Here is a 23935-nt window from a genome sequence, read left to right on the forward strand (position 1 = left end):
CCTGGCCCTTTGCCAAAATAGCAAAGAACTTACCACACTTTTTCTTTTCCCACCTCTCTCTGCATTCTGTCCACATCAGAGGGCATGACCAGGTCATCTGCGGGTGGGAAAGATCCATACCAGTTGTTTATTCCCTCCCCCCAAGTCTTATTTGTTTAATTGCCCCCCCCCAAAAAAATATTGGCGCTAAACAATTTATGTTCTTAATCTACATCCAATGCCCTGGGTGGGGTGGGGGGATCACACTGACTCCCCACCCCCACCCTAAATATATAAATATATTTCCAGTGTCTATGGCAAGTGGGAGTGGAGTGGAATGCAGAGTCCATATAATGTCTGTATTGTCAAAGCATGCTGCATCTAAACCGCACGGCCGGAAGTTGTTCAAAGGAGGCAGAATTTATCTGTGCAGCAAATGTTGGCCCCTTCAGACTGAGTAAACAACACAATTTCTCCCCCTTGAATAAGTTATGGGTTTGAAGATTTTCAGTTTTAAGCAATAAATAAAGTAAAACTGTTACAGAAAATATTAGGGTCTTTCTGATTAATTAAAATAGCATCCCTATCATACAATTCAGAAGCTACTCAACAACTTTCCCACAAGAGCCTCATTGCTCTCTTGATGACGTGCAGCACAGCATACTATTGCAAGCCATTGGAAGACTCTGATTCAGGGGTTAGAACATTTGCTTTGTATGCAGAAGGTCCCAGGTTCAATCCCTGGAGTTTCCAGCTAGGGCTGGAAAAGACTTTCTTGAAATCCTGGAGTCTCTGTCACTCAGTGACAGCAACTAGCTTGGTAGAAAGGAGCTTTCTGCACACCTGAGAGGTTTAAAAGACCTGCAAGTTTTCTGACCTTTCAGGTCCGTTTTAAAATCTCTGCATGAAAGGAAGAAAGACCCTGCCTTCTTCTGCAAAGGACAAACTGAACCCCCAACTCCAAAGGGCTGTGAGCCAATTCCTTTCCACCATTTCTTTGCTGTTGGTGTAGGACCTAAGTCCCACCTGGGTAATAGGAGCAATGGAACCAACACAAAGAGGCAACATGCCAGGCAGGATACAACAAGATTTATTTGTTCAGCATATGCTAAGCAAAGGTGCAGTGCAATCAGCTCGCAACCTGCACACCGACTAGTGGATGCACAATTCTTTTATACAGTCACAAACAGGCAACAGCTGATTTCCTTAACTACAAAAAGCACATGTATTCCAAACTGCCATACGCCCTTCTCCCTTCTTATCTGGTCCTGCGAGCCCAGCTTGTACTCCCCTCCTTCCTTTACTGGGTGTGTAGGGTATAGGGTAGGCATTTGATAACAGTTTGCAAGCTACGTGCTTATGGCCCCTTGCTTTTGTCACACTTCAAGCCCCTCTATACAATGTGCTGTGTATTTGAACCCTAAATACTATGCAACTATTTTCATATCAATTATGTGTGTCTTAAAATAAAGGTATTGGCCCTTCATTGGTATTTGTAATGGAGGAGAGAGCAACTTAACCCACCCAGCCCAAACGCTGTACTCTTATCAGTCTGGAAACAGCAGGCGGATGCTACATGACTAGAAGTCATATGTTAACTCAGAACCCATCTGAGAGAGTGAAGCTTTCAGTTTCACATTTCACTTTCCCTGCTCTCTGCCTATAAATATAGGAGAAGCACAGCTGTTTACTAGGAGGTGAGAAGTCTTTCTGCTGCTCCTACAGAGAAAAGAAGGTAGGTTCTATTGCTTTCTACCTGAGATGCAAAGCATACAGATCTTACGTGAATGTTTAGAGTTTGTGTACATTTCACAAACTCATCCTTATTGAACGGAATTTCCAATTGTGATAGATCCCGCTCTACATTTGGGGTGATATTAGTATCCACTGTGTGTCCAAATAGGTGGTCCCTTCAGTAGCATATCTATCTATCTATCTATCTATCTATCTATCTATCTATCTATCTATCTATCTATCTATCTATCTATATTGTGGGGAACAACACAAAAGAGATTATATATATATATATATATGTATATGAGATTGCTTGCATTGTGTTCTTACTATTTGAAAACCTATACAGGGCAATGAAAAATTGGTAGGCATAATAAGTATGGTTGCCAACTGATCTTTAAAAAATGCTGTGTTCTGTGTCTTTTATTGAGGTTTTTGCTGCGCAGGAAGAGGCAGAGAAGCATTTCACAGCACAGAGTGAATCACCACTTCCTACAGGTAGGTAGCCGTGTTGGTCTGACGTAGTCGAAACAATAAATAAAAAATAAACAAGTAAATAAAATTCCTTCCAGTAGAACCTTAGAGACCAACTAAGTTTGTCATGGGTTTATCATACCTGTGACAAACTTAGTTGGTCTCGAAGGTGATACTGGAAGGATTTTTTAATTTTTTTGTTTCTCCACTTCCTGTTAGCTGCAGATCCTCAGAAATTATTGAAAAGCATTAAAAACACCCAATCCTGCCCCTCTAGCATAAGCATGTGCCTCCAGTTGAACAACTTTTGGGGGGCAATCTCCCCAAACAAGCTCAACAACTTTTGGGGACCCCCCCCAAAAAAATCCTGGCTACTCCCAGAGTGGCTCAGATTGGCTGGCTGTCAGTACACTACCTGGGATGCTCCTCTGCTGGTGGGGGGGGGGGTCAGCGATGAGACATGCAGGCACCCTGGTGGAGAAAACCAGCATGGGCCGTTGCAGCAGCCCTGTGTGGCCCCTACCCAGTGTGAGCAGCTCAGAATGAAAAAAGGCAGAGAGGGTGGGCATGAGTTGCAGGAGGAGGGAAAAAGGAGGGAGGGAGGGAGGAGGGTAGAAGGCAGAAGGGAAAGCAGTGAATGGGAGCAGGAAGGCAGGCAGGCTGTGCTGCCTGGCCCTTGGGGTGCCCAGCACAGAAGCCAGCGGGTGGGCAGTTCAGGTACTCATCCAGGACCGAGCAGGGCCGCGGTCGGCAGTCCCGGACTACAGGGACAGGTCCAGTGGGAACAATGTCCAGTGGCGAGGCAGCAGGGTCAGTAAACAGTCTGTGGATCTAGCCGGGTAGCCAAAGCTCAGGAACATGCCAGGGGGGGGGGGAATCCATGAGGCACAGTCAAAGTCCAGTCCAAGTTCCAGGAGTCCTACATGGGTTCAGTGTGGCAAGGAGCAAGGCAGGAAGCAGGGCAAGGTCCAGGTCAGGAGCAGGGACGTGGCCACAGGCAGGTAGAGGTTAGCAACTGCGCTGCTCACGCAACTTGGGGCTGGGCTGGCTGGCCTTTATCTGCCCCGAGGCATAGGGCGGCCCCGATCCTCCGGTGACTCGCCTCTCCTGGAGGCAAGCACTCCTCCTGCAGGAACTTAGTTCCCTTCGCCTCTCTGCCCTGAGCCTCTGCAGCTCAGGAAAGGCGGGTGGGTTACCGGACCCAGGGGTAGCCTCAGCTTCCTCTGATGGGGCTGAGAATGGGACAACTGCAGGCAATGGGTCCTCCAGCACATCTGGGACCAGAGCAGACTCAGCTGATCCCTGCACCTGAGGATCCAGCACAGGTGAGGGCCCTTCAAGCTCCTGCCATAGTCCCGGCTCAGCTGGTTCTGGAGGCGGGGAATCCTGTGCAGGCTGGGATCCCTCAGGTTCAGCATCTGAGTCCGAATCCCAGGCCATCACGCAGGAAGATAGATGGAGGAGGGGAGGCAGGCAGAACAGAACACACCTGACCCCAGTGGCCGTGGAGGAAGTCACTGGCAGAGAGTGAAAGGCAACAAAAAGAGAACATTTCTGGTCCATGGTCTATTCCAGCTTTGGAGGCGCCAATACAGCCCCTTGCCAAGGGCTCAAAAATGTCTGGCAGAGGAGGGGAGGGGGTTTGTGGTGCAAGTGCTAAAAATAAAATTGTACAAATTAAATTTGCTGGTAAGCAACTGAATCCCACCCTAAAATAGCACGTCTGGAACCACCCACAGTTTGCAGCTGAAGTAGAAAAACAAAAATCCAATTTGGTATAAGACAACGTTTGAAAGCTCAACAGGTTCTAATTCTTTCCCCCCCCTCCTCTTATTCTCTAAATAAAATGTTTCTTTCACAGACTGCTGCTTTCAGAGATGATGTCCCACTATGAAATTATAAGCAAAGGGAGAAAGCAATTAATTGATATACTTCAGAAGAACATAGACTGTGTTTTAGATGAGTTACGCTTAGAGACTGTCATCACAAAAGAAGAATATGAGGGCCTGGAGAAATATGAAGACTCAAAGAAAAAAAGTAGAGAATTGCTTATTCTGATACAAGAAAAAGGAGAAGCCGCCTGTTGCCAGTTCCTGGAATGCTTAGAAGTCGCATGTCCTGGTTCAAATCATGCCCTGCATGTTCAAAAACACGGTGAGTCTCACCATTCTTCCCAAACCTTAAAAACGTTTAGATATATCTTCCTTCTTCCTTGTCATCACAACAGCCATATGAGTTAAGAAACCACTTATCACTTTACAGATGAGACTCAAAATCCGCTCCAGAGTTGTGGCCACTCAGTGCTGATGTCAGAATCCCATCCAGGTGAGTTTGCAAATTGGCAGCAGAGGCTGGAGCTATTGGTTTGTTTTTGCCTTTTAAAAATCTATTTCTTTGAGGCAGGGCCAGGAAAATATTTTTCTGCCTAGGCTTGCCAGACTCAATATAGAGGACAGGACTTATGTGCCTTTAATTGCCCTGCTCTCTTTTGAGTCTGGAAACCTTAAAGAGAAACCAGCAGACCCTTTGCTTGGAAATTAAACAAAGGGTCTGCTGGTTTCTCTTTAAGGTTTCCAGACTCAAAAGAGAGCAGGGCAATTAAAGGCACAGAAGTCATGTCCTCTATTGAGTCTGGCAACCCTATTTCTGCCTGAGGGCTGCATTCCTTTCTGGGCAACCTTCCCTGCTGGTGGTGGGTGGGGCCAAAGGCAAACGTGGGTGGAGCAACAAATGCATTTTTTAAAAAAAGAAAAGAAAAAAGACTAGTTTCCTAGTTCTGCTGGATCTCTCAGCGGCCTTTGACACCATTGACCATAACATCCTTCTGGACCGTCTAGAGGGGCTGGGAGCTGGGGGCACCGTCATACAGTGGTTCCGCTCCTTCCTCCTGGGCCGTGTTCAGAAAGTGGTGTTGGGGGATGAGTGTTCAGACCCCTGGGCACTCACTTGTGGGGTGCCTCAGGGTTCCGTTCTCTCCCCCATGCTTTTTAATATCTATATGAAGCCACTGGGAGATATCATCAAGGGGTTTGGGCTGGGTGTTCATCAGTATGCAGATGACACCCAGCTCTACCTCTCTTTTAAATCAGAACCAGTTAAGGCAGTGAAGGTCCTATGTGAATGCCTGGAGGCGGTTGGAGGATGCATGGTGGCTAACAGATTGAGGTTGAATCCTGACAAGACAGAAGTAGCTACTGTTTTGGGGGACAGGGTGTGGGGGACTCCCTGGTTCTGAATGGGGTAACTGTGCCCCTGAAGGACCAGGTGTGCAGCCTGGGAGTCATTTTGGACTCACAGCTGTCCATGGAGGCACAGGTTAATTCTGTGTCCAGGGTGGCAGTCTACTTTTCTGCCTGAGGGCGGCATTTCTTTCTGGGCAACCTTCCCTGCTGGTAGTGGGTGGAGCCAAAGGCAAACGTGGGTGGAGCAACCAATGCATTTTTTGTGCAAAGACTAGTTTCTACACATTACCTTCATGTCATGCGGGGCCTCCGAGGGATGTGGCATTCAGAGGACTGAAAAGGAAAGTTCTTCCTAGACTGCCAAAGGGGAGGAGCTTGTAGAATGTGCTGCGCATGACCTCCCACTTACCATTCACCTGATGTCCCCAATGGCAGAACACACTGAGGCCAGTAGCAGCTTGGTGAAGACTGCCATGCTCAGCCATTTGGTGGATAGCCTGGGAGACAGTGTTGGGAGCAGTTGGTGGCCAGGGTGCATGTTGACACCAATGACATGGGGAATGTAGTTGTGAGGTCCTGGAAGCCGCAAGAGCAGACATGAGCAGCGGTGAGCAGCTGGCGCTCATAGTTCACCTCGTACCTGGAAGGGAGTGCAGTTTCTGTGAGTAGGTGTAACCCTCCTTCCCCAGGCTGGCCCTGTTATGAGACAGGGTGAGGCAGGTACCTCAGGTGTCATGGGCTGGAGGTGCAGAGTGACAACAAGGGGCTGAAGGGAGAGAACTGTCTGGGCCCCCCAGCCTGCCCTACACCCACCCAGGTGACGTTGGCCCCATGTACCGTAAAGGACACTGTCCTGCCACCAGTGAGAATGTCAGATTCAACAGTCAGTCCAGTCAGGATACAGGGTGTGTGGCACTATCTTGCCCTTTTCCTCAGGCAGCAAAGTATCTTGGACCTGCGCTGCTTCTTCCCCCTTGGGGGATCATTGCAAAGCACTGTGTGCACACTGGCAGTGGCTCTCTGTTCTGCTCACCTCGATTCTGCAAAGCAAACCTGCTCACAAGTGTTTGGCCAGCAGAGGCGGCATTTGAAGTGGAGAGCCTGGCCTTTGGCCGCAGAGAGCTCCTCATCATCATCACAGTGGAAAGGGAATGCAGGGTGTGTTGGAGAGAGAGTTTTGGAAGAGAGCTCTTACACTCTAATAGCAGAATTAAGTAGAATTAAAACTGCATTATATTTACTTCTACTGTCAACCACCTTTAAACAAACATTCCCCCGCAAAAAAATAGGCTACAATAAATCACATACACTTAGCCATCCGACGGGCGCCCAGGGAGGCGGAGGTGGCAGAGGCTATGCACCGCCAGCCTCCGGGGCAGGGAGGCAGGTCGGGAGAGGCCCAGGTTGCCCAGGCGGCATGCTCACAGGCAGGCGAGGAGGCCTGGAGCCATAGCTGCCAAGTTTTCCCTTTTCTCGCGAGGAAGCCTATTCAGCATAAGGGAAAATCCCTTTTAAAAAGGGATAACTTTGCAGCTATGCCTGGAGCGGGAGACAGGGCACACGGGGTCCAGGGCACACGGGGTACCTCTCTCCTCTGCAATCACCTCCTGGCCCTGGGAGGGTCGGGTCCAGGACCCTGGTAGGCCGCATCTGGTCCGCGGGCCTTAGTTTGGGGATGCCTGTCCTGTATGATGATCTCTGTCAAGAGATAGGGGAAATGTGTTCTTGTAACTTCTTCTCAAACTTTCAATACCATCTACCATAGTATCTTTCCGGAGCGGCTGTCCAAGCTAGGAGTGGGTGGCACTGCTTTGCGGTGATGCTTAGGGGGTGCTCTTCAGCTCCACGAAAGCATCAATGTGGAATTCCTCAGGGTTCAATTTTTATCTCCTTTGCTGTTTAACATCTACATGAAACCACTGAGTAGGACCATCCTGAAACAGTTCAGGACCACAAAGCCTCTCCCCATAGAAAGCAACCGAGTTCCTGCAATCACCATCTTCTTGAGCAGGCATCCCCAAACTTCAGCCCTCCAGATGTTTTGGACTACAGTTCCCACCATCCCTGACCACTGGTGCTGTTAGATAGGGATCATGGGAGTTGTAGGCCAAAACATCTGGAGGGCCGCAGTTTGGGGATGCCTGTTCTTGAGCCTCCTCCATGAGAGGTCTGGAGGGAGGCAAAATGAGAACGGGCCTTTTCTGCTATGGCTCCCCACTTGTGGAATGCTCTCCCTAGGAAGGCTTGCCTGGTGCCTTTGTTACATATCTTTAGGCTCCGGGCAAAAGCATTTTCCTTCTCTCAGACCTTTTGCTAATTAAACAATCCATGGCCTTTTAAACAGGAGGGGGATTTGTTTGTTTGTTATGGTATAAGATGACCCCCTAATTTTCAAGTTAAAATATAGAGTTTGGTATATACTCACCGTATAAGATGACCCCTCTCCCACCGCACACCAAATTAAAATTAAACATCAGATTTGATTTCAATATGGTTATTTTAATTCAAATGCTTATGACATGCAGGTACCAGTACTTAGCAGGAAAACTGTCACTTATAAACATAAGCCACTGCCAGCAATAGACTCACAGTACAAGCGAAACCTTGTAAAAGTATTGGGGCACTAGGACCCAGAGAAGCCGTGTTCGCTGTGACTGAAGAACCAGCCACCAGTACTATTGCTCTCTGGTACTGAGCAAGCCTAAATCAAATTAAACAAGCACTGAATAACGCAAATAAGCAAAATGGAAATAGAGAGAAAATATGCAAGCTCGAAAGAGCCTGCATAAACTCCCCAGCGCCACGTGCAGTGCCTCCGCACAGCAAAAGAGGGCAAGCTGCTCAAATGAACTTGAGGAAACAGAGGGCTTAAAAAAGGAACGAACAGAGCAAAGCCAGCTGATCCCGGCACTGCCTAGGAGCAATGAGAGCAATGAGGGGAAGAGAGCAATTGAGCAGTCAATATAAAGTCACAATAAAGATAAACACTTGCCCCAACAACCTTGGCAAAAGATGGGGGGGGGGTTTAGAACAAACACCCCTGGTGGAAACATTGAATCACACTGGGTGCAGTTTAGCTTTTGATTTTCAGATGCTTTTGATTTTGCTTCAACACAGGGTGGATTTGATTTAAATCGATTTAAATCACTAGTCAGTAAGACTTTGATTTAAATATATATTTTTACAAAAAAGACTCATTCTTGCTAGTATAATCTTAATATTTACAACCAGATGAAGGTTTCATTTTTCGAATAATAAATTTTCAGAGTTTTTACCGTTATATCAAAAATTACTGATTTGGTTATACTATTACAAATACATGGGCAGATAATTATGAAATTATTTTGAGGTTAACTCTTTATATTTTGTTAACTTTGCTGTACTTTATTGGAAGGAGAAAAATAATCATTTCCTTAATAACAATTTAAACAATTTATATAACTAAAACAATAACATTACAGTATAGCATATGTATCCATGTTTGTTAACTGATGTGGTTAAACAATTTTTTAAAAAAAATATTAGACTGAGTTTTAGCACACATGAAAAACTTAAAAACAAATCCTTATTTCCTGATGAATAGCCTTTGGACTATAATGCAACTTTAATAGGAAACTATCTTTAGAATTTTTTTTCCTCCAAAAGCATTTTGTTTTAAAAATCAAATTTAAATAAAAAAATATTTTTTAAAAAATCATTGATTTTTATCCACCCTGCTTCAACAGAAGTCATTCGGCATCACCTGCAGTTAATTGTAAAAAGAAGGAAATTGAATTTGTAATGACAAAGTTTTGAGCTTCCCCCCCAATCTGACCTTTTTGTTTTGTTATTGTTTGCTTTTCATCTGATGCTTTCAGATCACTTGAATCTCAGGAAAGACCTTCATGTCCCAGACTCTGTTGAATTTTCAGGGGAAAGAAGTGGATCCAATAGCATGGATCTGGCTAGATCTGGAAACCAGGATGCTCCCCGGTCCCGAGAGGGCGTAGGAGAGGTTGAGAGTCTACGTTCTCCTGTATCCTCAGAGGCAGGAAGTGGATCTCAGAGCCCAGATGATGCTATTATGCTTCCATGGGGTGCAAGCAGCACTGAGGACCCAGATGATGCCAGTCTCCTGCTCTCCAGCAAAGAGAGAGAAATCAAGACCCCAGATTCCCTGGATGTAGCGGAGAACCCCAGTGATGCTGCCATGGGCGCAGAGAACGGAGGTAGAGATGAGGATCTAGAGAGCTGTGCATCTCCGCGGGTAGGAAGTGGGGCTGAGAGCCTAAGTGCCCCTCTGTCTTCTAGCAAAGGAAGTGGAGCCAGCAATGGGAACTGTGGCAAATCTGAAGGTATAGAAAGTGGAGTGCAAATTCCTGCCATCTCTGCATCAAAGGGAGAAGAAGAGGGAGCCCAACAACTGGATTCCTCCAAGAAAAAAAGGACGAGCGGGTCTCCCACAAGAAGGGAAAGATTTGAGAACTCAAAAGGTAGTTTGTATCAACAATAAAGGGAACTCTGGATGGGATGAGTTGTTGCTCAGTAGGCCAAAGCCCCAGTTGTAATAAATTGACGACTTACCATACATAGCAAAAGTGAATTTTTAGGAAAGTCACTTAAAAACAACTGGGTATCTAAATCTGACTCCAGTGCAGCATATATTTGGTGTGCAGCTTCCGTTTCCTTGCTGTAAACCACTTTAGTACTGCATGGTGTTTTGGGCACAGAAATCTGGGGAGTAACAAATATATACTTATTAGCCAAATATATACTTCTTAGAAGCAGAATAATTATATATACATGGATGTTTAATCTGCTACATGTCTACTGGCTGCAGAATCTTGGCTCAATGCGAAAACCTGGTATGAGTTTTCTTTTTTCTTTGATACTACTCAGGTATAGATAAACCGTATTTTGGCTCATAAGCCTTGTGCAGATGATCGGGAAGTCCCTGATTTCTGTGCGTTCATAAAAAAAACCCAGAAAATATGTATACATAGTGCTGATTCTTGTTATCTAGGCACTTAACAGTTTGTATGTGCATGAATATAAGGTTGGGGCCAAAAAAAGAATGTCTTGGTTAATGTATCAGGGAGGGAGACAGAAGGGAACAACTCATTCCAAAGTGAATTCAGGATCCGGGGGGGGGGGGGGGGCTAGGCTCACAACAACCCTGTCAAGTAGGTTAGGTTGATGGGTTCGTTGTTGTTGTTGTTTAGTCGTTCAGTCGTGTCCGACTCTTCGTGACCCCATGGACCAGAGCACGCCAGGCACTCCTGTTTTCCACTGCCTCCCGCAGTTTGGTCAGAATCATGTTCGTAGCTTCGAGAACACTGTCCAACCATCTCGTCCTCTGTCGTCCCCTTCTCCTTGTGCCCTCCATCTTCCCCAACATCAGGGTCTTTTCCAGGGAGTCTTCTCTTCTCATGAGGTGGCCAAAGTATTGGAGCCTCAGCTTCACGATCTGTCCTTCCAGTGAGCCGTCAGGGCTGATTTCCTTCATGATGGATAGGTTTGATCTTCTTGCAATCCATGGGACTCTCAGGAGTCTCCTCCAGCACCATAATTCAAAAGCATCAAATCTTTGGTGATCAGCCTTCTTTATGGTCCAACTCTCACTTCCACTGGGAAAGCTCTCACTTTCCACTTGTCACTGGGAAAACCATAGCTTTAACTATACGGACCTTTGTCGGCAAGGTGATGTCTCTGCTTTTTAAGATGCTGTCTAAGTTTGTCATTGCTTTTCTCCCAAGAAGCAGGCGTCTTTTAATTGCGTGACTGCTGTCACCATCTGCAGTGATCATGGAACCCGATCTTTAACCCCAGGTAGTCATTCTTCCCCTAATGAAGTTAACTATAGCTGTGTACATGGCAGCAAACATTCTCAATATATGACTAGATTTGGACCAGAGATCTTAGGATTTCTCCTATATTAGGGGTTCCCAAACACTGGTCAGTGGATCGATCAGCACTGGTTCACAACCTTCATTTAGGTGGTCCATGGCATGTCCACATGAAATATTCATATTTATTTATAATAATGTTTAATTTATGGTTGTTTTTTGTAAACTGCTGTGACTTCCCCAGGGAGGTATGCTTCTAGAGTGTTATAGGTATATATATTATTTTTCATTGGATTTATATACCGCCCTTCATCATAACATTCCAGGGCACTTCACAAAATAAAATACAGGATAAAACCAAGTAAACAAGTAAAACAGAACAGCAAAACAGTAACACTCCCCTTCCCACAAACACATTTGAAAGGCTGTAGAATATTCATCAGCCAAAAGCCTGATTAATATAAATATTTTAAATAAAAGAGACAGTATGGCATATGGGTCAGAGTCATAAATAAAATAAATAAAGGAAACAAAAGAAACAATAAAATTTTATTTTCACTGGGGATGAGGGTGGGGGGTTAAAAACCATTTTGACTCCTGCTAAGGTTGGGAGAAAATGGCTGCCCGCTGCAGTGAGGACCCAACATAAGAAAGCAATGCCTTAGTGCCTTCTTCCCATGTGTCAGTTTTCATTTCTTAGTACATATAGTATTGATCTGATGGGTAGAGATCTTTCCTATTCTGATTAGTTCAGGAGTGTTCTAGAAGGTTTTTTTCTACGTGGGAAAGGTTTCTGATGTTTTGGTTATTTCTGCTGGGAAGCTGTGTACTCAGCGCAAAAACAATACTATATCGTGATAAATCCCTGAAACGAGATATTGATAAAGTGAATGATATTAAAACTAAACTAAAAATTGTTCAAAAAAACAAAATTAGCTTAAATCTCCCAAATATTTAGGGGCTGAGGTTTTCTTATCAAAAACTAGACAGGAACTGTAGACTCTGAAAAGAACTGAAAGCTACACCGCAGTCTGGGGCAAAATCCCCCAAAATAAGACTCAAGTTTTGTTTAAACTAAAGGTTAGCTAATCCTATGAGACAGTTCAAATAATGAATATCATAGCTATTTGAAAAAGGTTAGGTAAAAGGCTGTAAAAGCTCTCCTAGTTGTGATGTTATAATGCTATTGCTAAGACTGCTGAAGGGTGTTTCTGATTGCCGGCTTATATACTGAGAAGCTGTGTACAGCTGGATTATGTTAGGATTTCATAGTAGATTCTGTTCCACCTTAAACAGGAACAGGCTTGGAAGAGGATGTTGACTGTGTCACATGATGTATATTTCCGTTTGTTGTACTATTGTAATGTCAGTTGCTTTCGCTTTGCTGATGGAGACAGGCACATTTGGTCTTGCTTCCGAGATGCTTTAGAATAAACGCTTGTATATATGCAAGAACTTCTCTGACTTTTCTCTGATGCTGCTGATGCTGCCAAACCACGCTAACGCTGGAGATGAGCTCTGCAGATAACGTGTCCAGACTCCAAGGAGCCTGGATCGTGTTACAGCTGGCTACCGCAGGAGAGAAGACACCCGGCAGAGGCTTACCAGGGGGCTTGGTGGCCCAGGTCTTCTGTGGTTATGCCAACAAAGGGTTCCGGGCCCAGTAATGGAATGGCTAATCGCCTAGAAGGTCGCAGAACTGGCTGGTGTTCTGACCCAGGCAGTAGAAAGGCAGCAGCGTTTTCCGAATGCAGCTACAGGATGCTGGTAACGTCGGACAAAGAGGAGAGAAGGTATGTAAAAGCTGGAGCTTTTACAAGCATGCCGCAGCAGGCACGCAAGCAAGAGACTTTGATCTGCGCAGCCTGAAGTTTTATGGCGGGCAGTAAAACTTTCACAGTGATTAATGACTGTGAGGACAGTGGACAGTGAGGAGCTGCAGCATTTTCCCGGTTAGTAAGAGAGAAGGGAAAATGGAGTTTTTGCACAGCTCTGCCTCTGAACAGATAATTTTCCTTCAAGGAGAAAATTATCAGAAATGGGCAAAGTGTACACAGAAGAGGCTGCAGGATGCAGGAGTGTGGTACACAATTGCCGCCAAGAGGGGGAGGGATAATTCCCCAGACCAATTCCCCAGCTGGAAGTCAGATGATTCTTTTGCGAGAGGAATGATTATCCTAAGTTTGTGTCCGGGACCATTGATTTACGTCGGTGCATGCAATTCGGCTTGCGAGATGTGGGAATCGTTGAAGCTAGCTCTTGGAGGGGGAGGAAGCTGTGATGGCGATTCCCCAAATGATTGCTGGAGTGCTGGGGCACCCGGTTGCAAACCACAGGAAGAGCTGGCTGTGATGTCAGACCTGGTGGGGGTGCAGTCTCCAGTGAATGCAAGAGCTGAGGGCACCACTTGGGAATTGCAGCAGGAGCTGGCTGTCATGTCAGACCTGGAACAAGTGGCTGCACAGAGTGCTTCAATGGAAATGGCTGAGGGCGCCAGTTGCAAATCTCAGGGAGAGATGGCGTCATCATCCCACACAGCCGTGCAGTCCCGTGGGAACCAAGGTCAGTCTTCAAAGTCTTTCCAGAAGCCGAGACGTAAACACAAGCCTGCAGGTGCAGCTTTGTCGCGAAGGAGGGGCAAGGAGATGCCCACAAAAGTGAAGCTTGTAGACAAGGCCCAGCCGAAGGGGGGAGAATTGCAGCCCACAACAGTGTCACAAGGCAAGGAGAAGGGGGGCGGCCAGGAGCAGAAGCCCACACAGCAGCAAAACGGGACTTTGCTGGCTCGAAAAGTTCAACGCAAGTTTGTTGTCAGTTCCACAGTTCAGAAGCACATTTGCAGTGACAGAAGTTTGTTTGCTTGCTTTTCTTCACAGGATAGTTTCGTGAAGTCTAGTGAAGGACTTTTAAGTGTGCAAGGAACTGGACATGTTTACTTAGGAGGACTGAACTTGACACTATGTGATGTTTTGTATGTGCAAGATGCACAAAATAATTTGCTTTCCATTTCACAGATGTCTGAAGAAGGGTATGGAATTTCTTTTGAAAATGGAAGCTGTCTCATCAAGAAAGGCGATGAGGAATTTCTGAATGCTCCAAGAGTTGATAATCAATATGTGTTTACTTTTGATTATGTTGATTAAAATGTGGTTGATAGGCCTGAAGTTGCCTGTGATGCTAACACTAATCAGCTTCTTCTTACAGGTGGTTTTGATCACACCAATGGTCACCTGGGTTTGCAGGAGGTGTCCAAGGAGGAGAATAGAGAGGGTTTAAAGGTTCAACCCTGTGATTCTTTTGCAGAATGCAATAATGTAATTGCTGATGATGGGAAGCTGTCTAGCAGACAGACTTCCACACCCTGTGAAGTGATTCATATTGATCTAGCTGATCAAATGACACTTTCAGTGGATGAGGTTGCAAATGACCAAGATGGTCAACTGACTCCCTCAGAGAGTGAGGAAAGGTACACCAGGAGTGATGATGGTGCCAATCCCATTGGAGTGAAATGCTCCGGTCCCAGTGAAGGTGAATTCACTTCTCAGGAGCTAGATGCTTTCCTGGATGAGAAGTGAATTCAAAAGGATCTCTCACGTCCCAAAAGTTCTTGGGAGGGTGGTTTGTGTGAGGGAGCTGGGAATTCTGGAGAATTAATGCAGCAGGGACTTACACCCTTGTTGCACAGTGCCAATCCAGAGAACGTGCAAATGGGAGGTATTTCCATGGTTCACCCAGATGGTGATGTCAATCCCAAGGGGGTGGTAAAGGAGGAATTTTCCCTGGTTCACCTAGGTGGTGCTACCAATCCCAAGTGGGAGGAAGGTGGGGGAATTTTCCTGGTTCATGCAAATGATGTGATTCACCCAAGTGGTGGTGTAATTCATCAAGGTGAGAATGGTGCAGCACAAGCTGCAGATGATGATCAGGATGGTTCTAATTCAGTGGGAGGTAGTGGTACTGCTGTGGCTGGTGATGCAGCAGGCTACGAAGGTGTTGAAACCTCACTCAGACCTGCAGTTGACTCTGACACTGAATTGGTAGAATCACTGCTCACCATTGGTCATTTTTCTCCAGAGAAAGAGGACATGAATGTTTGCAAATCTGAAGAGGCCACAACAGGCAAACAGCCTGAGAGATTTGCTGATGAGTTTGCTAAGACTGCTGTTGCTGTTCTTAGAAGCTCAGAAAAGGTTTTTGAACCTGCAAGCTTCAAGGAGGTTCAGGAAATGACCTCAAAAGATGCTCAACCATGGCTAGCTGCCATGAAAGCAGAGATTGATTCCTTAGGTAGGAATCAGACCTGGGAACTGGTTAAAATGGTCCCAGGAATGAAGCTGGTAGATAGCAGGTGGGTCTTTAAGGCCGAAACTGACCAACATGGCAAGGTAACGAGGCACACAGCCAAACTGGTCACAACAGGGTTTTCACAGGTTCAAGGTGAAAACAACATTGAGACTATTGCACCAAATGTGAAGTATGAGAGCTTAAGGCTTTTGCTCAAGATTACTTCACAAGAGAAAATGCACGTATCACATTTTGTATTGGATGCTAATGATGCAAATGTTTCGACTGGGATTTTGCAGGAGGATCTGTTTTTACTTCCACCTGCAGGAGGAAGTAAAATTCAGTACATGGTGAGTTTGAACAAAGTATTTTTCATCAGTTTCCTTTTCTGAGATCCAGTGGTGAAGGAACCCTCTCCAGCACCCGGGGTGGGACTCCGAGGGGCGGGGCGAACTGCCCAGTGACGCATGCGTGATGTCTGTACGGACTGCGCATGTGTGGCATCCCTACGGAGTGTGCACGCGCAGCAGCCTGTACGGTCGCCATGTGAGAGGCATCCTGTATGGATGCCGTGCAAGCGGCGCCCATACTGACTGCATGCGCCCTCGGCCACTCTACAGCTGGGGGGGGGCAGGGGCCATCTTGTCACACACACCCCAAGTGGAACCCGGGGAACTCCGCCCTCCACTTCAAACGCCCTTGCTGAGATCCTCAGGGAAGAGCAATGCCTTGCTGTGTGTTTTCCCAAATACGATCTATGAAATGGTGGAGCAGCACTTCTTAAGTAATTCCTTTTTGCAATTCTTCAGTGGTTCAGTGAACAAAGCACAAAGTATTTGCTCAGCTTAACTGTTATGTTCTGTATACTCAGTGTTCATTGGTCTGTGTTTTGTTTGGAGCAGGATTACCCCTTTAGTTCATAATAAAACTATTTTGTTTCTCTCTCTCATTTCTCTCTCTTGTAACCCTGTTTGGGCTACCTAGCCTTTGCATTCACTAGTTGAGTTTGCTATTAGACAAGAGAGATCATTTGGCAAGTGGAATCCCATGGATATTAGTAATCAGTAATATCTTCATTTTACATTTTTGTTTTAACTACATGTCCCAAAGGCAGATGAATTGGGGGGGGGGACTTTCTCACCACCCCAGCTCCAGCAGGGGAGTTAGGAAACAGCAGTGGTTAGTGTATTCTGGTGCCCAGTAAACTGGCAAAAATGAATAATTCATGCAGCAATAAATGCTGGAGATGCAATGGTGGGCATGTCCCATAAGTAAAAAATTCTGGGAATTAATTCATGAAGAGATAAAAAAATTGATAAAAATGTCTTTCCCTAAAAAGGCGGAAATGTATCTATTAGGCATTCTATATAATGAGATTCCAGGTGAGATGAAAAATATTTTTATGTACGTTTCAACAGCTGCCAGAATGCTAGTGTCAAGTAAATGGAAAAGTACAGATATCCCGACAAAGGGTGAATGGATTAATAAAATATGCGAATATCTGGAACTAGCAAAATTGACAGATGTAATTAACAACAAACCAAAAATCATAATAAGAAAACAATGGGGATATTTAAACAATTATCTAGGTAAACAAGGTCTGGGAACCAAAATCTGGCTATGTCTGGACTAACCCTGTCATCGACGAAACGAAAGCTTTAAAGAATGGAAGCATAAAAATTGACTTTATTATTGGCAAAGGATAAGAAGACAGTTAAGATAAAAATATATTATTTTACTTACTGCATGAGGAAGCAGTGGAAGTCAGGATCTTTCTCTTTTCTTCTCACTTTTCTTCATTTTCTTTTTCTTCTTTCTTTTGCTCTCTTATCTCTATTTTTACCTCTCTTTTCTTTTTCTCTCTTTTTCTATGTACATCACTGTAAATTGTTTATATGCTTTGTTTAGAGATCTTTCTTCTTTTTTGCCATGAACGTTGTGAGTTACGATTTGTAATCATTTTGTTTATGGATACGTGTGTGCAGATTGTACATATGTAATTTTATCCGAAATACTTAATAAAGATTAGAGAGAATAAAAAAATGGAAACAGCAGTGGTTAGTGTATTCTTTAAAAGAGATGGTAAGAGGAGACTTGGACTCTCTGTTTTATCTTATCAGGTCTCATTGTTGCACGGAGAGCTTTTGCATCCAGACGGCCATTTTAGTCCTACGCCCACATTCCCAGTTAATGACATACTAACAAGTGGATTGTTGTGGTTTGCTTTAGAATGTTTGTTAACATGGCTTTTTGGACCAGGAATCGTAGAACTGTGCAGTTGGAAGGGAACTAATGCAGCTTGTATCTTGCTCCCTAGAGTGTTTGCCTCCAGAGGAGAAGCCTGAAAGCCCAAGAGTATTGGGAGAGACAGAAGAAGCAGTCCCCAAAGGTATCTCTTTTCGTGATCAGGCTGGGGTGGGGAAAGCATTTGGTTGTTACTGGTTTCATCAAAATAGGTCCTGCTGACCCCTGCTGACCCCCTGGTCTAATTCTCCTTTCCTCATCAGAACGCATCATCAGAGATCTACAGCCTCTCCTGGACAATGACAGCTCCCTTTCTCAAGCTCTGGGAGGAAGACCTTTCATTGCCTACAGACAGCCACCCAATCTTAATCAACTCCTCACCCACAACAATACAACCACCAGACTTAACATGGACACTGGTACCAGAGCCTGCAATGAACCCAGATGCCAACTTTGCTGCCACATACACCCGGACAACATCATTACTGGCCCCAACAACATCCAACATACCATCTCAGGACTATTTAATTGCTCATCTTCTAACATTGTGTATGCCATCAAATGCCAACAGTGCCCTTCAGCTCTCTATATTGGACAAACAGGCCAAACCCTACGCCAAAGGATAAATGGACATAAATCTGACATCAGGAACCACAAGAAATCAGTACGAGAACACTTCAATCTCCCAGGACATTCTATACAAGATCTCAAAGCAGCTGTTTTATTACAGAAAAATTTCAGGAACAGACAGGAAAGAGAAGATGCTAAATTGGAACTCATTACCAAGCTTAAAACCATGGAGCCCCCTGGGATGAATTAAGACATTGGATTCTTATCTCATTATGCATGAACAAGCTTTCTTTAGCGCCTCAGCCTTGCTTTTGTGGGATGCAAAGGGTTAAGTGCAGTCAAGTCACAACAATCCCTAGAGAGTCCACTTGGAGGACTAGCTTGGTTTCCTGTTCCTCCACATGCAAATGAGTTGGGGAAGTGGCAGATAAATTCACTAGCGAGAAGCCATTTCCTCCTCTTGGATCAGACTCTATTGGACTTCAAGGACTCATATTGTGTATTTTTGAAGGATTGATTTGGATTGTGATTTTGAACTCTGTAGGATTTTTCCAGTTAAGATTTCCTGGTTGAGCACATGGTCTCTTTGTTCTGCAGTGTGCTTGGGGGATTAACTACCCCTCCCTTCCCTCAGAGTTTACAGTACTGAGAAAGCTCAGAGGTAGTGAAGATATTTTTGAGATTTTGATTTTTGAAAGATCTTGAATTTTGGGAATTTTGGGAATTTTTGGAGTTTTAAGATGGCAAGCTCCAGTTTTGGTAGTGAGGCAAGACCAAGTTTTATGCTGCTGGATGACAATAATTTTGTGCAGTGGAAGCAGCACATTTTAGTTTATCTTGCTGCTGGGCGTGTTCTGCAGGCCATTAAGGAAGAAAAGTCTACAGGAACCGATGAAGAAGCTTTAGCCAAGATAGAAGCTTGGAGTATTAAAAATGATGAAGCCAAGCACATAATTTTGAGCAACTTGAGGAATGAGCATCTATCGATGATAAATTTTGAAAATGATGCATCTAAGATCCTAGAGGACATTGAACGCATTTATGCACAATCTACAGAGAGTTCCTATAGATATTTGTTGGATAAGTTACTCAAGTTGAAGATGAATTCTAGAGAAGAGTTTACAGAGCATTTTAAGAATTTTTCTGAGATTGTTCAAAGAATTGCCCTTACTCCCAGAGCCTTTGATGATGTGACTAAAGTAACGTTTATGCTTGCATCATTGGGACCTGAATTTGCTCCATTTAAAAGTATAATGGATCACACAAAAGATCTAACTTTTAATGAGCTCATCAGGGTGGATAAAAATCAATGATTTTTTTTAAAAAAAATCAAAAAATCGGATTTTTTTGATTTAAATCGATTTTTTTGATTTAAATTGATTTTTTTTAAATAAAATGCTTATTGAGGAAAATATATTACCATCCAAAGGTTATTCCATCATGAAATTAAGATTAGTTTTTTTAATTATGTAGAATAAGGTTGTATATGTTTAATTTTTTGGTTAAATAAATTCCATTAATCCATTCACAATGTCATGCTCTTCCAGAGGTTTTTGTAAGATTATTGGGCAGTTTCTCTGCCTACAAGATATTATCACAGGTGCTTGGTTTACTTTTGCAGTTCTCAAAACTGAATTTGACTCAACAGAGATCACATGCCTCTTCTTCACAGCAAAAATGTTATAACATGAACAGAGTTGAGAAAAAGACCTTAATCCTATTGTTCTACAAACCTATGAATACAGAAACAATCCCTTCAGTGCTAAGTTTCAAGAAGTTCAGTGAATAGAATAGAAACAATATTTTTCTGATTGTTTGGAGTGGACAGTATTTAAGTTTTTCATTTGTAGGCTGGGCTGACAGTCTAAGTTTCTTAAAATATATACATTTTGTTTTTGTTTAGCCAAATTAGTTAACAAACATGGATGTTTGTTTAAGCAAATAACATATGCTGTAATGTTGTTGTTTTGGTTGAATAAATTTATTTAAATTGTTATTATTAAGGTAATGATTATTTTTCTCCTTCCTAAGTACAACAGTAAAGTTGTCCAAATATGAATGAGTAACCTATTAAACTGGGGATAAAAAACTAATATGAAAAGTTGTTATTCTAAAAATCTTCATCTACTTGCATATTAAAGTTATACCAGCAAGAATTAGTCTTTATGTAGAAAACTATGATTTAAATCAAGCCTTACTGACTAGTGATTTAAATCGTGATTTAAATCATGATTTAAATCAGTTTGATTTAAATCAAATCCACCCTGGAGCTCATCAACCATTTAAGAGAGGAATGCAGAGATAGCCTTGATTCTCAAGAAAGGAATCCAAGGAGGAAGGATAGCAGCTATGCATCCAAGCATTTTGGAAAGTCCAGAGAGACGTCTAGAGCAGGGGTCCCCAGACTTACTGGGCTTTGGGCCGGTGCCCGCCGCGCCGACCGCGTGGCGGGCCGGAGGGCAGGGGAGTGCGCGCACAGCGGACCGGAGGGTGGGGGAGTGCGCACCCGTGCGCATGCGCACACACACTTACTGGCGCACTGGCGCGCTTCCCGGTCGGAAAAAATCGTCGAAAATCACTTGTGCGCATGCGTATGGGCCTCCCCCGACCCGGAAGTGCACCGGAAATGACCTCTTCTGGGTCGGGAGAGGCCCATATGCATGCACACAAAGGATTTTCGGCGATTTTTTTTCCAATTTGGAAGATCGCCGCCGTGCTGCGTGCCGTAAGAGCGGGCGGCGGCAGCGGGCGGTGGGGGCCGTCGCGGGCCGGATTGGGAGGCCAATTGGGCCGCATCCGGCCCGGGGGCCGTAGTCTGGGGACCCCTGGTCTAGAGAAATAAATTGTTTCAAATGCAATGGCAAAGACCACATAGCAAGGAACTGCAAGGGTCCAAATGGGGATAAAGTTGAATCCCACCCCTCAAAACCACAAGGCGTTAAGAAGGGGAGTCGTGAGCAAACCATGTTGATGCAGGAGAGGAGTCTAGCTGTCCAGAATCATGAAAATAAGCGCAATAAGTGGATTCTTGACAGTGGAGCGAGTTCACATGTTTCTTATGAAAAGGAGTATTTTAATGAGCTAAATGAGGATGAAACCTCTGAAATTGAAATTGCTGATGGCAACGTAGTAAAGGCAATTGGTGCAGGAACTGTGAATTTAAAATTCAACGTAGATCATGAAACAATTAATACTAAGATAACTGAAGTTAAGTTTGCACCAAAGCTTAACTGCAACTTACTCAGCGTGTCCAGTTTGGACAGGAAAGGTTTTAAAATTACATTTGAAAAAGGGCAATGTATCGTGACTAAGCATGATGAAGTTTATGTTGAAGGCAAACTAAAGGATGGTGTATATGAGCTTAATATTTCAGAGAACCAGCGGAACCAGTCTACAAGGATGGCCCAACCAAGCAAAAGGGATCAAGCAAGTGTGGAACCAAGGAGTGAGGAGTTTGTATTTTATCCTTTTGAACCAATACAAAGCACTAATCCACCTTCTAGTGTTGTAACACCCCCTATAGGTGACACCCAAGGAGCCGCGGAGGTCCAGGCCCCTGGCAGCACCAGAGATGAAGAGGATGAGGAGCAGCTGTATGGGGATATACCACTGCTGGAGGAGGATGAGGAAGGTGATGCAGTCGGAAGACCAGAGGTCAGACACTCATCCAGAACCTACAGAGGTGTTCCACCATTACGGCTGTCCTACCTTACAAGGTCGGCGTCTCCACAGGAACCTTCCAAATGGGAAGAGATAGAGAGGATGCCACCAGATGAAGCCAGTCTCTGGAGGAAAGCTGCTCAGGAGGAGATAGATGCACTTCATCGGAACAGGACCTGGACACTCACAGAACTACCTCCTGGTAAGGAAGCAATTGGAAGTAAATGGGTGTTCAAGGTTAAAAAGGGTTCAGAAGGGGAGGTGCAACGCTACAAAGCTAGGCTTGTGGCACAAGGTTTTTCCCAGAAGTATGGTGAGGATTATGATCAAGTGTTTGCACCGACAGTTTGATACAGCAGTGTCAGACTACTTTTAAGTATTGCAGCATCTAAGCAAATGTCGGTTTACCATATTGACATTGCGACAGCCTTTCTTCACGGCGAAATTTCTGAGCAGATTTATATGAAGCAGCCCAAAGGTTTCATTAAACCAAATGAGGTGCATCTAGTGTGCAAGCTGCAGAAAGGACTTTATGGTTTGAAGCAAGCAGCGAGGGCTTGGAACCAGAAACTCCATGAGATGCTGGTGCAGCTTGGGTACAAGCAAGGGACTGCTGATAAGTGCTTGTACACCAAACAAAGGAATGAACAATTTTTGTATATTTTAGCCTTTGTTGACGACCTTTTAATTTCTACGTCAAATGAGAAGGACTATAAAGACATAGTCAAGCATCTCAACAGGGAAGTAGAGGTCAAGGAACTAGGAAAAGTGAAATACTACTTGGGAATTCAAGTTGAGAGAGCAGAGGATGGATCGTTCTTACTCAGCCAAAGGCAAAAGATAACTGAACTGATTGAAAGCATGCAGATGCAGGACGCACACCCAGTTGCGACACCAATGGCCACAGACTTCTTGAAGAATCAACAAGATTTAAAGTTGCTGCCAAACAACACGCAATACGGGTCAGCGATTGGTAAACTTTTGTATTTGGTTACCACATGCAGACCTGACCTGGCAAGTGCAGTGGGGATCCTAAGTGGGAAAGTAAGTTGTCCCACTGAGCATGATTGGGCTGGTGTTAAGAGGGTTGTTCGTTATCTAAAGGGAACCATGGACTGTAAATTAAAACTGCCAGCTGTCAGAGACCCTAAACTGCTTGGGTACACTGACGCGGATTGGGCTGGGGATAATAAGGATTATAAGTCCACCAGTGGTTATGTTTTTATGTATGGGGACGGAGCTATTGCATGAGGAAGTTATAAACATAAATGTATAGTTTTATCGTCCTCAGAATCCCAATACATTGCAACTTTGGAGGCTTGCAGAGAGATCGCCTGGCTGGATCAACTCCTGAAGGACTTTGGCGTGCCAAGGAAGGGACCTGTCAGCTTGATGGAGGACAATCAGAGCAGTATGAAGCTGACACAAAGCAAAAAGTTCCTTGCACGCACTAAACACATTGGGGTCAGGTACCACTACATACGCCAGGTGATCGAGGATGGACTTGTTGAAATGTGTTACTGCAACACTGAACAGATGACTGCAGACATTCTAACAAAGCCCCTGCCAAGAGAGAAGTTCCAGGATCTTCGTGGCAAGCTGGGACTCTTGGGTGGTTGATTAAAGTTGTTTATGTATGTTTTTGTGTATGTTGTGAATTGCCTGAGAAGGGGTTTGTGGGATGCAAAGGTTTAAGTGCAGTCATCATGCAAATGAGTTGGGGAAGAGGCAGATAAATTCACTAGCGAGAAGCCATTTCCTTCTCTTGGACCAGACCTCTTGGACTACACACATCTAAGAAGCAACATCTTAGTGAGTCTCCCTCTAGGCTTCCAGCCCAGAGAGAGATGAGATGGAGTCTCACTTCCTATAAGTGAACTTCACAATGTATATTTTACTTTATACCTAAGCAAGTCTACCTCTTGAGTGTGTTGTACCTCGAGATGCTTGTAAGTAAACATCTTTTATACTTTTAAGAGGGAA

The 23935-nt window shown here is 44.5% G+C and overlaps 2 protein-coding genes across 11 annotated transcripts in view; one reads left to right on the forward strand and one right to left on the reverse strand.

Moving 5' to 3' along the window:
- LOC132593050 (uncharacterized) overlaps positions 1–23935 on the reverse strand; it is a 194476-nt gene that overhangs the window by 42163 nt on the left and 128378 nt on the right. The window lies entirely within an intron of this gene.
- On the forward strand, positions 1542–23593 carry LOC118078985 (uncharacterized). 10 transcript variants are annotated; one of them, XM_060281751.1, is made up of 9 exons: positions 1542–1714; positions 2145–2211; positions 4049–4341; positions 4450–4512; positions 9227–9841; positions 17796–17867; positions 17986–22154; positions 22620–22996; positions 23244–23593. In XM_060281751.1, exons 7-9 carry the CDS (start codon positions 21257–21259, stop codon positions 23304–23306), a joined length of 1338 nt encoding a protein of 445 aa, XP_060137734.1. In that variant the 5' UTR covers positions 1542–1714; positions 2145–2211; positions 4049–4341; positions 4450–4512; positions 9227–9841; positions 17796–17867; positions 17986–21256; the 3' UTR covers positions 23307–23593. The 10 variants fall into 10 exon arrangements, 6 of the variants coding, with proteins under 6 accessions (XP_060137734.1, XP_060137733.1, XP_060137732.1 ...); XM_060281750.1 differs by having other exon boundaries at positions 1543–1714; positions 22620–22914; XR_009558482.1 differs by having other exon boundaries at positions 1547–1714; positions 17986–22996.

Source organism: Zootoca vivipara, chromosome 13 (assembly GCF_963506605.1).
Source record: "Zootoca vivipara chromosome 13, rZooViv1.1, whole genome shotgun sequence".
Classification (NCBI taxonomy): Eukaryota; Metazoa; Chordata; class Lepidosauria; order Squamata; family Lacertidae; genus Zootoca; species Zootoca vivipara.

Bases quoted from the DNA above. Each gene is read 5' to 3' on its own strand.
- LOC118078985 (XM_060281747.1), top strand. From the start codon at position 4,065: ATGATGTCCCACTATGAAATTATAAGCAAAGGGAGAAAGCAATTAATT. The intron at 9,842-17,795 runs GTAGTTTGTATC...CTTGCTCCCTAG, and splicing joins AAGATTTGAGAACTCAAAAG to AGTGTTTGCCTCCAGAGGAG. The intron at 17,868-17,985 runs GTATCTCTTTTC...TTTCCTCATCAG, and splicing joins AGAAGAAGCAGTCCCCAAAG to AACGCATCATCAGAGATCTA.